Source organism: Ochotona curzoniae, unplaced genomic scaffold (assembly GCF_017591425.1).
Source record: "Ochotona curzoniae isolate NIBS_2020 unplaced genomic scaffold, NIBS_Ocur_1.0 contig_64, whole genome shotgun sequence".
Classification (NCBI taxonomy): Eukaryota; Metazoa; Chordata; class Mammalia; order Lagomorpha; family Ochotonidae; genus Ochotona; species Ochotona curzoniae.
This window is the reverse complement of record NW_024466502.1, coordinates 2,096,861-2,111,126: the sequence shown is the minus strand read 5'-3', so window position 1 is coordinate 2,111,126 and position 14,266 is coordinate 2,096,861. Positions and strand designations below refer to the sequence as shown.

At 44.8% G+C, this 14,266-nt stretch overlaps 1 protein-coding gene across 1 annotated transcript in view; it reads left to right on the top strand.

Annotated features, from left to right (window-relative positions):
- The window catches only part of MYO16 (myosin XVI), a 361,148-nt gene that overhangs the window by 179,420 nt on the left and 167,462 nt on the right, over window positions 1–14,266 (top strand). The window contains exon 20 of the mRNA XM_040991535.1: window positions 13,060–13,132. Within this exon, the coding sequence (XP_040847469.1) occupies window positions 13,060–13,132 (73 nt within the window). The remainder of the gene's footprint in view (window positions 1–13,059; window positions 13,133–14,266) is intronic.

Sequence of the window (14,266 nt, the reverse complement as noted above, 5' to 3'; positions counted from 1 at the left end):
ATTTTGATTATAAAATTGGAGAATAACTTTTCTGTATGGTTCACAATCTTGTCTCCTCTTTCTCTTCTTTCCTTCACTCACATCTCCTCGCCTCGCGTCTCCATCCTTTGTCCTCCATTCCTTTCCCTTCCATCCCTTCCATTGCGCTCCTCTCCCCACCCCTGCCCACACACTCTCCTCCTCCATCTCACTTTTCTCCTACTAGTCTATGGTTCAGACATTGCAGCTAACCATTCAGCAGGAGCCAGGAGGTATAATCTGTCCCCATTTGTCAGACACAGAAACTGAAAGCCAACTGTAACTTGAATTTGAAGCTCGTATTAAGCATGCATCAATGAATCTAATTAAAACCAAATGTTTTCATTACATGTTAGTTTCAGGTGTCTACCTTGTTGAAATGATTACAGATTTAAATGATTATGAAAATTTTAAATTATGAAGATTTGATGAGAATTATAAATCAAAAATGGTATATGTAAAAGAGATAATAATCCAAAAACACAGAAATCAGTTCATAATTAAGTATTGTTTAAAAATGGCATTCCGTGTGTTACAGTACTACAATGAAAGCACTTAATTCTTAATGATGGGTTTATACTGTTAAATCTCAAGTGCCTCGTAAAAATGATGAAATACCTGCAGTGTGTCCATGAGGAACTGAAAATGGACTTGTCCGGTTTTCTCCATTTAATGTCTTCATTATATCGTGGAGTCCTTTCCTGGGAATGATGCCATAATCAGGAAGATCATAAAGCGATATCAGGCCTACTGCGTGCAATGAGCACATTCAGCGCCTGGGGACTTTGGCTCAGGATTCTTGTTAAGCATCAAAGAAGAGGGCAGTCATTGCCAAAAGCTGAGGTCCCACGTGCTTTCCTGCGTAGAAGAGACCCTCGGAAAGCTCGCGGGAAATGCATCCTGTGAAAAGCCATGCGTACATTTCAAGGTTTTGTTTGTTTTCAATATAAACTTTCCTTGTAGTTCTACTTTCCTGTCAGCGTGCCTTCCCCTTCCCAGGCCTGACCTCTCCTCTCCAGAGACAGTGAAGCCAGGCTCCTGTTTCAGTGTTTGATCCTGTAGCCGTCAGTGCTTCCTGACAGGGCGTCCCGAGTTCTGGAGTGGCAGACGAGTCTCTGCTCCTCTCCCTGGTGTGGGCACCTTAATTGCACTGATCAGCAAGAGCTGGTTAATGCCTCCCCACGGCTGCGTGAAGTCTCCTGGACCAAGACAACACAGATCTCGTCTGTGTCCCTGCTGGAAAACACTTGTCTCTGCACTTTTTCCAGTCGTGATGATTGAGACGTGCGTGTGAAGTTTCTCTGGTTGGGTGGTTAGGCCTGTCAGGAGCGCACCCCTGCACAGCTCCTGGTGAGGACCCCCGGGCGGACCCCCAGCTGGGCAGGAGCACAGGGCTCTGGACCCTCAGGGACTCTAGGAGACGCTTGTTCTCCAGGCCCCTCGGTTTACCTCCTGAAGCTCTCAGATTGCAGCACATCATCCACATTGTGTATATGAGGCGTTTATGAAATTGTATGCTTTCAGTTGGCTCTTCAATGATTCTGACCAGTGTTTCTACACTCCCCTACTGGTTTTTAATCTGCTTAAAATTCTATCAGTAATGTATTGTTTTAGTTATGTAGTTCTTACACAAAGTTCCTACTTTGTCTTGATTGTCCTTGGACCTTTTTATAAAATATGAATTTTAAAAATTCTTCTGGAAGGTTGACTAGAAAAGCGTGTGTGGCTTAATACTGGGAACAATGGTTCTTTTAGGGTATTGATCTTTGCTTCTTTTATGAATATGTACATTTCACCCGCTGTTCATTTGTTCGTTAATTTCTTGGGCATCGTTACTTGCCTTTTTATAGGTACTTTGTAGTTGACTTCTATTTTTCTATTATATTTTAATGTTTTATTGGAATCCTGAGTTTTCTGTATTCATCTTGCATGTAGAAATCCTGGCTTTTGTGTCAGCTCTTATAATGTTCCTGGAGGATGTCTGAGCTGTCTGCTGACATCCATGGCCATAGTTACACTTTACTCTCTTAATGTCTGTTATTTCTAACGATTTCACGGCATTGCCATGCACTGCCGGTCAAGGTAAGAGTAGATCTATTCTTTTTTTAATCTTTTATTTATTATTATTATCATTTTATGATACAGTTCCATAGGCCCCTGGGATTTCCTTATCACCTTCCCAATTCCCTCCCCTCTCACTGAGTTCCCTATATCATTACTAAAGTATAGTTCTTCATACACAGTCATATGTCCATCATTGCAGGCATGGACAATGGCAGAGAGTCCAGCATCCTATTGTCATATAGTAAACAGTTTCATTGGGAGTCCATCTTTGTCTGGAAGTAGAGATGCATACTGCATTGTATTCTCACATCTGGATATGATAGTCTCCATTATACAGTTACTGTACATCCCCTTAAATGAAAAGCCACAAAACAAAATCAATAACAGGAAGAAAAAAGAAATTAACAACATCATGAAGTTAAATAACATGCTACAGAATGACTAATGTGTCGCTGAAGAAATGAAAAAGAAAATCAAGAACCTTCTTGAGGAAAATGATGCTACTGTATGACCTATGAGTCATTGAATAATTTAATCACAAGAAGCTGTTTTAAAGAGATAAAACTAACAACAACAAAAAATCAAAATGGCTGAGATATAGTTTCTGCTGATTTTTGTTGGTGAAATGTGTCTCCTGTAGGCAACAAATAGATGGGTTTTGTTTTTTAATCCAGTTTATTCACCTGTGACGTTTGATTGAGCTTAAGCCATTTACATTCAGGGTTAATATGAATGGGTGGTAATTTGGTCCTGTCATTTTAGCAATGGGTTGTTCACTGATTTAGTCTTCTGTTATTTTACTGGAATGTTCTTCACATTTGCCTTTGGTTTTGGTGAGTGCTATTTCTTTTTCTCTGTCAAGAGAACATCTTGAAGTATCATTTGTAGGGCAGGTTTGAATGAGGCAAATTCTTTTAACTTTTCTGGGCTGTGGAAGAACTTTATTTCATTTTCAAAGACAAAAGAAAACTGCTGGATATGTTATCCTAGGCTGACAATTTTTTTCTTTTAGAATCTGGAATGTGTCACTCCATTCTCTTCTTGCGTGTAGAGTTTCCTGTGAGAAGTCTCCTGTGAGTTTAATTGGTATTCCTTTCTTATTGCTTTCAAAGTAATGGCAATGTGGCTAAGCACTTCCCATGATCTAACATGTCTGCCCAGCATTCCAGTACAAAATCCTTGGTAAGTTGTAGATGTTGAGTGTTTTCCCTACCTATTGAAGACCCTAGGGAATATCACTTCTCTGTCCAAGTGGCAAACTGCTTGGGGTATGTTTCTCATGGTGTAAAGTGGCCCCTCATTGATGGAAGGTCCATTTAGCCCTGGCTTACTGATTCAGGATTTCAGTACTCATTTAGGATTCTTGGATTCGATTGGTGACAGGTCTAAATTTTTCTCTTGATTGGGCTTTGGGGTGACGTGCACAGTCAATAGTTCATGGGGTCCCTTCCTTTTTTGTGTGACGAGTTTATGCGACATGAAGATGATATTTTTATTTGGTATCTGGGGAAACCTCCTTAAAATCTGGTTGGGAGGATGCCTCAAGTTCGTATTTTTGAATTGTTCATTTTTTTTGTTTCACCTAAACTGTCCATAAAGTTGCCCACTTGGAGGTTTTCATGTATTCTGTAGCCAACTCTGACTTTCTCATCTTGAGGTTGGTTGTACAATTCTCGTGTAACAGGCTTTCCATTCCTGGCCTGTGTGCACACTGCTGTCGTCTTCAATGCTTGAGGTTGACCGGAAGGGCTGTTTGCTTCCAAGAGTCGCCATTTCTGCGCTCACTGCTTCACTTTCCCCACCGGTGTGCTGCACACTTGCTTGTACTCGCTGTGAACGCTGGGCTTTCTCTCTGTTGTTCTGGAGTCTAGTGCCTGTTTTGTGTTTTCCGGGGGTTTCCTCCTCCGTGTCTATGAAATATCCGCTCAACACTTCACAGTTCATCCGTGTCTTGCTTCCCTTGCTTCGTTCTAAATATTATGTCTGTATGTTGTTTCAGAGACAAAATAGCAAACAATTTGCTGTAAAAATAAGTTTACCACACCACATTTTTCTCTCTTTCATCCAGACTGGGGGTTTTCCCCATTAAATAGTGAGATTGCTGTGATTCTTATGAATATATGAGTGACTGCTATTTCAGAGTAGACTTATGTAAATCATGGTGCTTATTACCGTGACAACCCAAGATACACAAGTTAGCAAATATCTGAGACAAAACCTGCTTTCTACATCACTCTCCCTCTGCCTCACTTCCTCCCTGAACGCCCATATGTATAATGATTTCCTAAAAATCTTTGCCTGGCAATTGTGCATTTGCTTTCTGTCATTTTGAGAGACAATTTTTATTTTCAAATAGAAGAATCCTAAGGAATAAGAAGCAGCAGGGTTGATGAAAACATTGTGTACATTCTGCTAATGTTCCAACAATCATTAATTGCTACCTAATAAATATAAAATAACAAAGATTTGCCACTCACCCTAGCAGTCCCCGTGTACCATGGCCAACATGATGGTTCGTGTGATAAGCAGCTTATTGACCCTCTCAGGAGCTTTGTGCTCTCGCCTTTCGCCCTTGTTTTACAGAGATAGAAAATAGATTGATCAGATCTAGGAGATGAAGACACATTCAGCATCCAGCAGTCCTTGCTTGCTGCGAAAACAACTGCAATGTTACTTGTAAATATGATTTGAGAGCCAAGACTCTCAATAAAATGTGTAAGAAACGCAGCCATTTACAAGGCGGAGGAGACTCTTGCAGCATTCTCTTCCCTTCCTTGAGTGCAGGGGCAGAGGCAGGTGTGTTTATACTAAGGAGAGCAGTCATTGCACCACAACCTGCCTGAGTGTGTGCAGGTGGTCTCTGTTGAAGTCCTGATGGCCGTCCCGCTCCACAGAGTGCGGGCTGTGTTGACCCTGTTCTCTCTGCCATCACAGCAGGGAAAGCTGCAGAGCCAGGCCGAGAGGAAGCGCCTTGCCTTGTCCCCTTCTGGCTGCTGAGCTGGAAGCCCCAGTGACTGCCTGTGCATGTTACTAGCCTTCTTGGAGTGTTACTTGCTGACAGAAGATGGCGTGCTTTCCAAGCAAGGCACAGTTTAGGTTTTCGTGTGCCCCATGCCTTGAACTTTTCCTTCTTCCTACTCTGGTTAAATATCCATTTCCAAGCTTGGGTAATTGGTGGAGGCAGATGTCATGCCGCCAGTGCGTATGGGCGATTACCTGTGAACTGAGCCAGGCAGGGAGCTGCAGCAGAGTACCCTTTGTACTGATATCAACTTCAAGCGTAATTACCTCCCCACTTCCAAAGAACCCCGAAACCAGCGACATTAAATCACTGGCCTCAGTCACACAGCCAGAAAGTGGGAAGATCAGGGAGTGCATCCTGCCATGCCTGACTCCAGGAATGCCTCCCACCTAGAACTAGAGAGTGCTGAGAAGTGGGAAGGCTTAGTACTAAAGCTGTAAGAGCAACCCTTTAAAATGCAGGTGATTTGCTTATCCCAATTAAGTTCTGTTCAAGGTAATTCTGTAACACAGTCTGGGTATGCCCTGAGGTGACGCTAGCTGCGCGTCCCCAGCGTTCAGCACAGCACCCTTCACAAGGAGGTGCTCAGGGCAGACCAACAATGGTGTAAGTCAGCTTCACACAAAAGATGTCACCCAAGAGATTGCGAAGGCCTGTGCCATACAGCTTTGATGCTTCTGTGACCAGCCGCCTAAATCCCTCCCTCTTTCTTTGAGCCTTTACTGAACCTGGGCCTGGCATTAGCCAAGAGCAAAAAGCAAGGGTTTTTACTGCAAAAGTCTAGCTTGCAGCATCATATTGTCAACCTAAAACACACATAGCACAGCTCACATTCCTTAAACATTTTTAAAAGTAGTTTTAAAAGATAAGAGATTTGTATTGGATGGGAATTATTATGAAGGAAGAAAAGGAACTCTATTAAACCAAAGCATGAAAAATCAAATACCAAACAATGCATTTCATTGTAGGTAAATGCTAGAGGATTGAATGGCAGGTCAGTTCAGCATGTGTGCATTCATGTCCAAGTGCAGGACAGTTCATTTGCAACAACAGTAATTTTATCTTTTAGCTGAGTTGTAACAATTTTCATTTTACAGAGTAATAGGAAGCGAAAGATCTGGCTTTCTCTTCCGAGATGCCACTTAGCATTAATGAAATTGCAAGTAAAACATTTATGTCTTGTGAATCTTAATGTTCTCAGTCCCTGAGACTGAGCTCCTCACACCCCGTCTGTGTGCAGATGAGCTGGGGCTCACATACCTCTTGGCTTGATTTTGATTCCAAGGCCTATGAGTCTGTGACTCTTAGGGTAAGTTTTTAAAACTTCGGTCACATTCAAATATCTGATGCTCTTGAAATATGCTATGGGTGGATCAGGGAAATTTGTAGCTTCGAGCACTGCATGGCACAGTCCATTTTTAGTAGGCGTGCTCCAAGCACAGATGATTTGGTGCCACGTCTCTGGTTTGTGTGTGACCTCAGAAACAGAGGGAACGAGGGGATGGGCAGCAGGGTCGTGTTGCTCAGCGTATTCTGCAGAATATCAGCCCACGGCATTCGGAACATGTGGCTTGGAATTCAGAAACAAGGCTTCCTATCACCCAAGCAGAGTTGTTTATTCCCATGGAGAACCATGACGCACAACACACAGAGACTCGAGCTGCAGGTGAAGCATGGCCAGAGTTCTACTAAGAACCGATGTTACCCTACTGGGGAGTCTAGGCCCACAGCATAGCATATCTGATTAGACTGGTTGTTTCTGCAAGCAGAGACACACAGGTAGGTTTTCCCCAGGCCTCTCCTTGCTTAAGGCTCCCTGCTGGACTGAAGCCGCTGCAGGACAGGTGTTGTGATCTGCATCCCCACCACCGCAGACGGTGAGTCTTAGGGAAGTGTTGCAGTGCTTTCAAACCCAAGGAGCTTTTGGTAAGCTTCTTCTAGCCAGCAGTGCAGCCAAATCTTCACCGTGAGAAACATACTCCCCTTTTTGCAAGCGCAGCCTTGCTGAGATGGCCCTTCCGACTCCAGGTGAATGCTGAAGCCTGTACTTGAAACGTCACTCCTGCCTGTGAATCCTCAGCTCTTCCCTAACAAGTGTGAGCCGCAGAGACGCTGTAGACCTTCGTGGAGAATCCACATTCCGTCCTGCATTGCAGTCACAGCAGACTAGCCTGTGCCTGCTTCAACATGTCCAGCCAGATACCCAGGGCATTCTCCCGCTGAGGAGGCGCCCTTCTGCATGTTAGTCACACCTCTTTCAAAGGTCGCAGGACATCTCTCACCCAGCCTACCTTCACTGTGTGTTCTCATGTGATCACACCTCTGTCTATGGCTTCCTAAATCCACACTCTCTACACTTAAGATGTGTTGAAAGCCAAAACCTGAACTGTAAAGCTCCCTCAAACAGAGTTCTCACTCCTTTCAAACCTCCCCCGAGAGCCCAGGCATCCCTGGGCAGCCTGTGGCTGAGTCCTTCACCTGTCCCTCAGTTGTCTCCTGCAGCCACCTCACCACTGGCACAGACACGAGTAAAGGAGAGGTATCCTCCAGTTAAGACTGCAAGGAAGCAACTGAATTCAGGCTTGCTCACGTGGGTTTTGTCTTGGCTTTACCATTTTGTAAGAGGCAATCCAAGTGTAAAGACAGCGGATCCTGGTTTAGAAGCACTGCTGGATAGTGTACGGCATGTGGTTTAATACAGATGGCCACTGTCTTTGAGCAAGGAAGAGACAGCCACACATACCCGAGTTGCTTTTGTGTTGCCTCTCGTTTCCACGAAGCTCACGTGCTCAGAGTACTTCCTCTGTAGTTGTGCGCTGCTGACAATCGTGCTGTATTGCCTTCGGATAACGTTGCTCAGCCACCAGGGGCCTACCTCTCTGGCTCAGTTACCCAGAGAAAACAGGCAGAGAGCTACTGCTGTTCATTTGTGCCAGAGGTAATAAACTCACCGGTCTGGAAGCAGCCCCGGAAATGGCCCTTTGCTGCCAAAGAGCATCAGCCGACTGGGAGGAGGACAGAGAAGAACCCTGGACGTGAATGAAAGCCGTAATGGGGGAAAGGCCACCTCGCTGGTGTTGGGCTGCTGGGAGAAGGTGCCCTTCCTGGCTCCCTCAGCCCGGGACTTTCCTGTTTAGGGTTTACTTCCCTGCTGGTATCTTTATATTAGTAAATGGCGTTTGGGCCTCTTGTAGTAGCCAAGGTCAATCATAATGCAGTTTACTATTCTCACATAGTGTTTGACTTGGTGGTGCCAAGATAAACACGGGTTTAAGTGTGTCTCATTTAACAAATATTTGACTAGCTATCTCTACCCCATGCATCATTGAGGTCCAAGTGAGTATGCTACTGTTTGACTGTTTTATTGAGGCATGGCATTGCTGCAGTGTACATGTCACGCTTACAGATCTGTGGAGTTGTACACGTGTGACACAGAACTACATGGATGTGGATGCAAGCGACACTCCAGGAAGCTCCTTCTTCCCTTTGTGGATGGCCACCTTCTTTGGCTCAGTGTTAGCACGTGACATGCATGTGTAGTGATGAGTGCCACTCCCTTGCGTTCTCAAGTGTATTCCTGTGTAATATTTGTTTCCAAAAATACATATGGCACATCATGCTGTGTCCTTGTTTCAGTTATTCTACTCTTGGTGGATACCTTGGTTGTTTTTAAATTCAAACTATTGTAAGTGACACGCAACCTTGCATATTCTCAGGATTGCCTTTTAATGGACATATATATTTGTTCTCTTTTTAAAGATTTGTTTAGTTACTATAAAGGGTGAGTTAGAGGGGGAGAGAGAGAATGTAAAACACAGAAAGAGAGCTTCCATCTGCTTATTCACTTGCTAAATGGCTGTAACAGTCAGTGCTGGGCTAGATCGAAGCCAGAAGCCTAGTTTTGTCTGGGTGCCTTAAATGAGCAGCAGGCCCCAAAGCAGGAGGCCATCTTCCACTGCTTTCCCAAGCACATTAGCATGGAGCTGGGCTTCTAACTGGTGCTTTCACAGGCTGCTAGCATTGCAGGTCCTGCTTAACTTGCTATGGCTTGACGCAGGCCTCACGCTACTCGGGAGTGGGATTCCAGAGCATTCCGTGTCAGCTGTTTGCTTTCCTAAGCTTCCTCCTGGCTTAGGCCACTCTTGAGGTGAATCTCCACCTTTAGGGGTGACTGACGGTGAACCCTGCTTTGTGCAAACTGGAACTGCTCTGCTCAGAAGACATAGTTCAAGTTCAAAGGTAGGCACTCCAGGTAACTGGGGCCTTTCCTTACCCTGAACCTGCACACCTGGATGAGCAAATCAGATGGACGGGGTGGCATCGGAGCTTCTTCCACACCTAAAAGATTTTGTATTTTAGTGTTTCCTTAGCTACCAGGAAATCTCTTTGGAGAATTCTAAGAGTTTACATTTGCAGAGACCATCTTATTAACATGTTAATTTTGCCTATTGGATTGAATCCTGGTTGATCAGATGGTGTCCCTGCAGCTCCTTGTTAGAAAATGGATGTTGACTGTCACAGCGCTCAAGATGTCAATAAAAGGGGTGGCAGTGTGGCTGGCTGCCACTCAGCCTGGACGTGCTGCTGCGTGGAAGGTCGCCTAATGCCCCTGCCACACTTGTGACGGCTATATCAGGCACATGTCTCCCATAATCATCAATGATAAAACAGGCTTTTAAACAGACGTGTCCGTCAGTGATTGTCATCCCGAAAATGTTTCAAACTTGCACTTGAGCTTTCTGCCGAGAATGGCTGTTCTTCCCTCATTGTCTTTTTGAAAACGCGTTTCTGTTTTGTGTCCAATGTGGAATCTTGTATCTGGGAAGTGTAGAGGGAGAAGGGCAAGAGGAGTGCGCGTCCAGCTACATGCGTGACTCAGTTCCTCATTCTGGTGGACTGGCCAGTCTGGGCTCGCACGTGCTGCCTGCTTAACCACCTGGTCTCCTCTGGGTGTCAGCACCAGGCAGCACCCTTAAGACAAGGGCAGCTGGGCAAGCATGGCCTAGTGTCCCTGCTCGCTCTTGCCCTTCCCAGCTTGGACGCACAGAAGAGAGTCAGAGGTGAGCGCAGCTGCATCGTGCGTAGGAGGCTTGTCTGTACTGAACCTTGCACGTGACGGGCAGAGCAGGGCCCCCGCCACTCTGCTGACCCCTGTGACCTTGCAGCCCCTCTCCCCACCAGCAAAACCAGCACCTTTCCCCTGCCACTGGAGTGAGCTGCTCTGTTCTGAAGGTCAGGGCCATCCGTTTGCTCTACCACATCAAAAAACACCCAGACATGTGCTTAGTCATCAATATTTGCAAATAAGGGGTTTTTAATAAAGTTAAAGTTAAATATGATCCAATACTCACTACAGAATGTATAGGGAATTAAGCAGTCCCCGCCATGTCCAACATCCTAGGGAAATCTGTGCTTCATTTTCCCCATGCCACAGAGTTGAACTCACACTCTGCTAAAGATAAACATCTGATTTCCAGCGTCTGTCTTTCATTCTGTGTTGATCATAAACATTTTCCATATTTTCATATTGTCTTTCTGGATGTCAGTTGCATCTTGACTGCTTATAAAAGTAACAGTTCCGATAGGGAAACCTTGGAAAACATGGATCAGTAAAAAGAACAGACTCAAAGCAGCTGCTCCCTCTTCTGTGACTTGCTCCGTTTCCTTCCAGCTCCCCTGGATGTGTAATTGGGTTGTTCTCTACACAGAATTTATATCTTACTTTCTGTTAACGAGACAGTTTCATTAAGTTAATCCATCATGGGATTCGTGCCATTTAACTAATTGTGTCTTCAGTGTTGGGTATTTGTTATTTCTCTTTATTGTTGTTTCTGTAATTAAGATAAAACAGGCCCCCACAGAGCTGCCCATAGACGTTTTAAAAATAAAGCCCAGGGACTGAGGCAATTTCAGCCCTGCCTTGAACAGCTCTTACATGTCCTGCGGCAGTGGCTGCAGTTATGCAATCGCACCTTTAAATGTTTCTTGTTTTTCCCCAACAATTAGAAAACAAACATTTTCACATTTAATTTTTGTTTTAATATTTAACTCTTTAATCTGCATAGAGTTTATCTGAACATTAAGTGAGATACAGATTTATTTCATTTGTTTCTCATCTAAAAATCCAAATTGTTCTGTGGGAGTCATTCATGGAACATTCTGCCTTTGTCTCCCTGCTTGGCAAGCTCTGACATGTGAACGGCTGTTTAAATGCCCTGCTTCCGCTTTATGAAGCTCACGTTTCACCCACACCCAACAAATGATCTTACAAACAGGATGCCAGAGTTGTTCCGCTATGTTTGTAAAGGGGAAAAATAGTCATTTCAGTGACGTGTTACCGATCCTCTTATGACTGGGTAACGTTCCTGAAAAACAACACACAGGTACAGAAACACAATTGGGGGGCTGCAGTTTGCACAAAAAGCCAGGGAAGCCAAGGGTCGTGAGTGTGGACTGCATGTGAACGCTGAAGGCGTCAGAATGGTCCAGCCAACGTCCAGTGGATTTCACAGCAGATAAGGAAGCAGGCATCCTCTAGGAGCACTGGTTCAAGTCCTGGCTGCTCTACTTCCAGTCTACCTCCCCTTTGATTATTTAGGTAGGGCAACAGAGGACAGATCACATACTTGCGACCTTGTCACCCAATGTGGGAGGCCTGGACAAGGCTCCTGGCTTCTGGCTTCTCCAAGCTACAGTGTCTACCTGGAGAGTGAACCAAATGATAGAAGATCACTCTTTCTCTCTCTCACTCTTATTCACTTGCTCACTTTCCCATCCCTCCCTCCCCCCCCCCCCCCAGCTCTGGCCTTCAAATCAATGGCTATATTTTGGCAGAAGCAAACAAACAAACAAACAAACAAAAGAACAGCATTGTACCATGCAGAGGTTGCATTAATGACATGGAGGAAATGGAGCCTGTTGCCCTACTGACCTGCATTGGGTCAGCCCAGGCTGTCTGGGAAAGAAACAAACCTGTACACGCTCCCCCAGGCCAGGTCCTCCCCTCACCCCACCGCCTCCCAGCTGTCAGAGCGCCTCTCCCTGGCCGATATTCTTTATGACATTGAGCACTGATGACTCCACTCCTGGCTGAAACTGCAGTGAATTCAAGAAGGTGTCACGTATCTGTGAATCACAAGGCTGATTTCTTTAAAATTTTCTTCAAGCTTTCACTTTCTCATGTCTCATTTTTTAAAGATTCATTATTGAATATGTAAGGTATAGTTTTTAAAAACTATATATTTATTTGAAAGGCAGAGTTATATAGTGAGAGGGACAGGAAGAAGGAGAAAGAGGTAGAGAAGAGATGATTTTCCATCTGCTGCTTCCTTCCCCAAATGGCCAAAAAAGCCAAGGCTGAGCCAGCCTAATACCATGAACTGAAAGCTTCTTCCAGTTCTCCCATGTAGGTGGAAGGGCCCAAGCACTTAGGCTAGCTTCCCCTGGTTGCCCAGGCTATTAGCAGGGAACTGGATTAGAAGTGGAGCAACCAGGATGCGAACTGGCTCCCCACATAGAATGGCATGGAAGGTGATGGCTTAACACTGCATCCCAGTGCCAACTCCAAAATGTATTTTTAGAAAAGCCTGGGTCTGCTCTACCACAAGACACACGGAGCTTCACTGTGGTGGACTTCCTGTGACGTTGTGCCCAAGGAAGGAATTCTCAGTCCTCTCCCAGGAGACAACTGCAAGGCTGTTTCAGAGAAGAAATGTTGTGAACCCATCAGCACGGGGCAGCATTTGTAAATTAAAAATTAGCATATCGATGTATCTGTGTCTGATTCCCAGCATTAGAACAACTACTACTAACACTCAGAATCTTCTGCAAGACGCCAAGATATTTTTTTTTCTATTTCTAGTCCAGATTGATAGTGACACACTCAGTGACCGTGTCCCTCGAAGCTGAGAGGACTTGGAGACAGCCATTCATTTCTTGGTGTTATCTTCTTTCAGTGCACAGATCCTGAATATTGGAATATTGGACATCTTCGGCTTTGAAGAATTTCAGAAGAATGAGTTTGAGCAAGTGAGTAGCCTTTGTCTGGATATATCATGAATCATAGTGGCATGTTTCAACTCTTACGTCTTTTTGAGCGCAGTGACAAGTGGAAGTGTAATTACTTTCAAATATGAAATCCAATTAAGGATGTTGCCCTCTTGTTTTGAAATGAGTATCTCAGGCCTGTTGATCTATTCAGCACATCTCTGTTCTGGCATTGGAAAATACATCTTGTTTTAGAAGACAGTGCAAGGTGGGGACCTGAATTGTGCTTTAGGAAATGCGACGTCTAGTAGGCAGGGAGAGGACACAGAGCTGGCAGTCAAAGCAGAAGTCTCCGGAACTGCTGGGCAAAAATCAGATGGCTTCTCATGGCTTCCCTACATGCAGCATCCATGCACAGGACAATCAGATGGCTTCTCTTGGCTTCCCTACATGCAGCATCCATGCACAGGACAATCAGATGGCTTCTCATGCCTCACCTACACGCAGCATCCATGCACAGGACAATCAGATGGCTTCTCTTGGCTTCCCTACATGCAGCATCCATGCACAGGACAATCAGATGGCTTCTCATGCCTCACCTACACGCAGCATCCATGCACAGGACAATCAGATGGCTTCTCATGGCTTCCCTACATGCACCATCCATGCACAGGACAATCAGATGGCTTCTCATGCCTCACCTACACGCAGCATCCATGCACAGGACAATCAGATGGCTTCTCATGCCTCACCTACACGCAGCATCCATGCACAGGACAATCAGATGGCTTCTCATGGCTTCCCTACATGCACCATCCATGCACAGGACAACTGGAAAGCCACATTTTGAGGGACATTAATTATGTCTAATTTATGATTTAAGGCTTTTTGAATGCACTGTTATTTAGGCATTTCAATAGTGCTATAGAGATACTTTTAGCAAACTAAATACACTTAAAAATCCAACATTAAGGAAGAACCTAAAAGTACAACTTGCCTTAGCCAGCAGAAGGAGAAATGGCAGATTGAAAGACAGAAAAGCAGTTCAGCAGGGACTCTATCTATGCTGTGTTTGAAGAAAACTTCCAGCAATTAAATGGTTTACTTAGCTTCACTTGCTCCAGGTAGAGGTGCGACTCATGGCACTGGGTAGGAACTTGGAAGCTCGATTTTGTG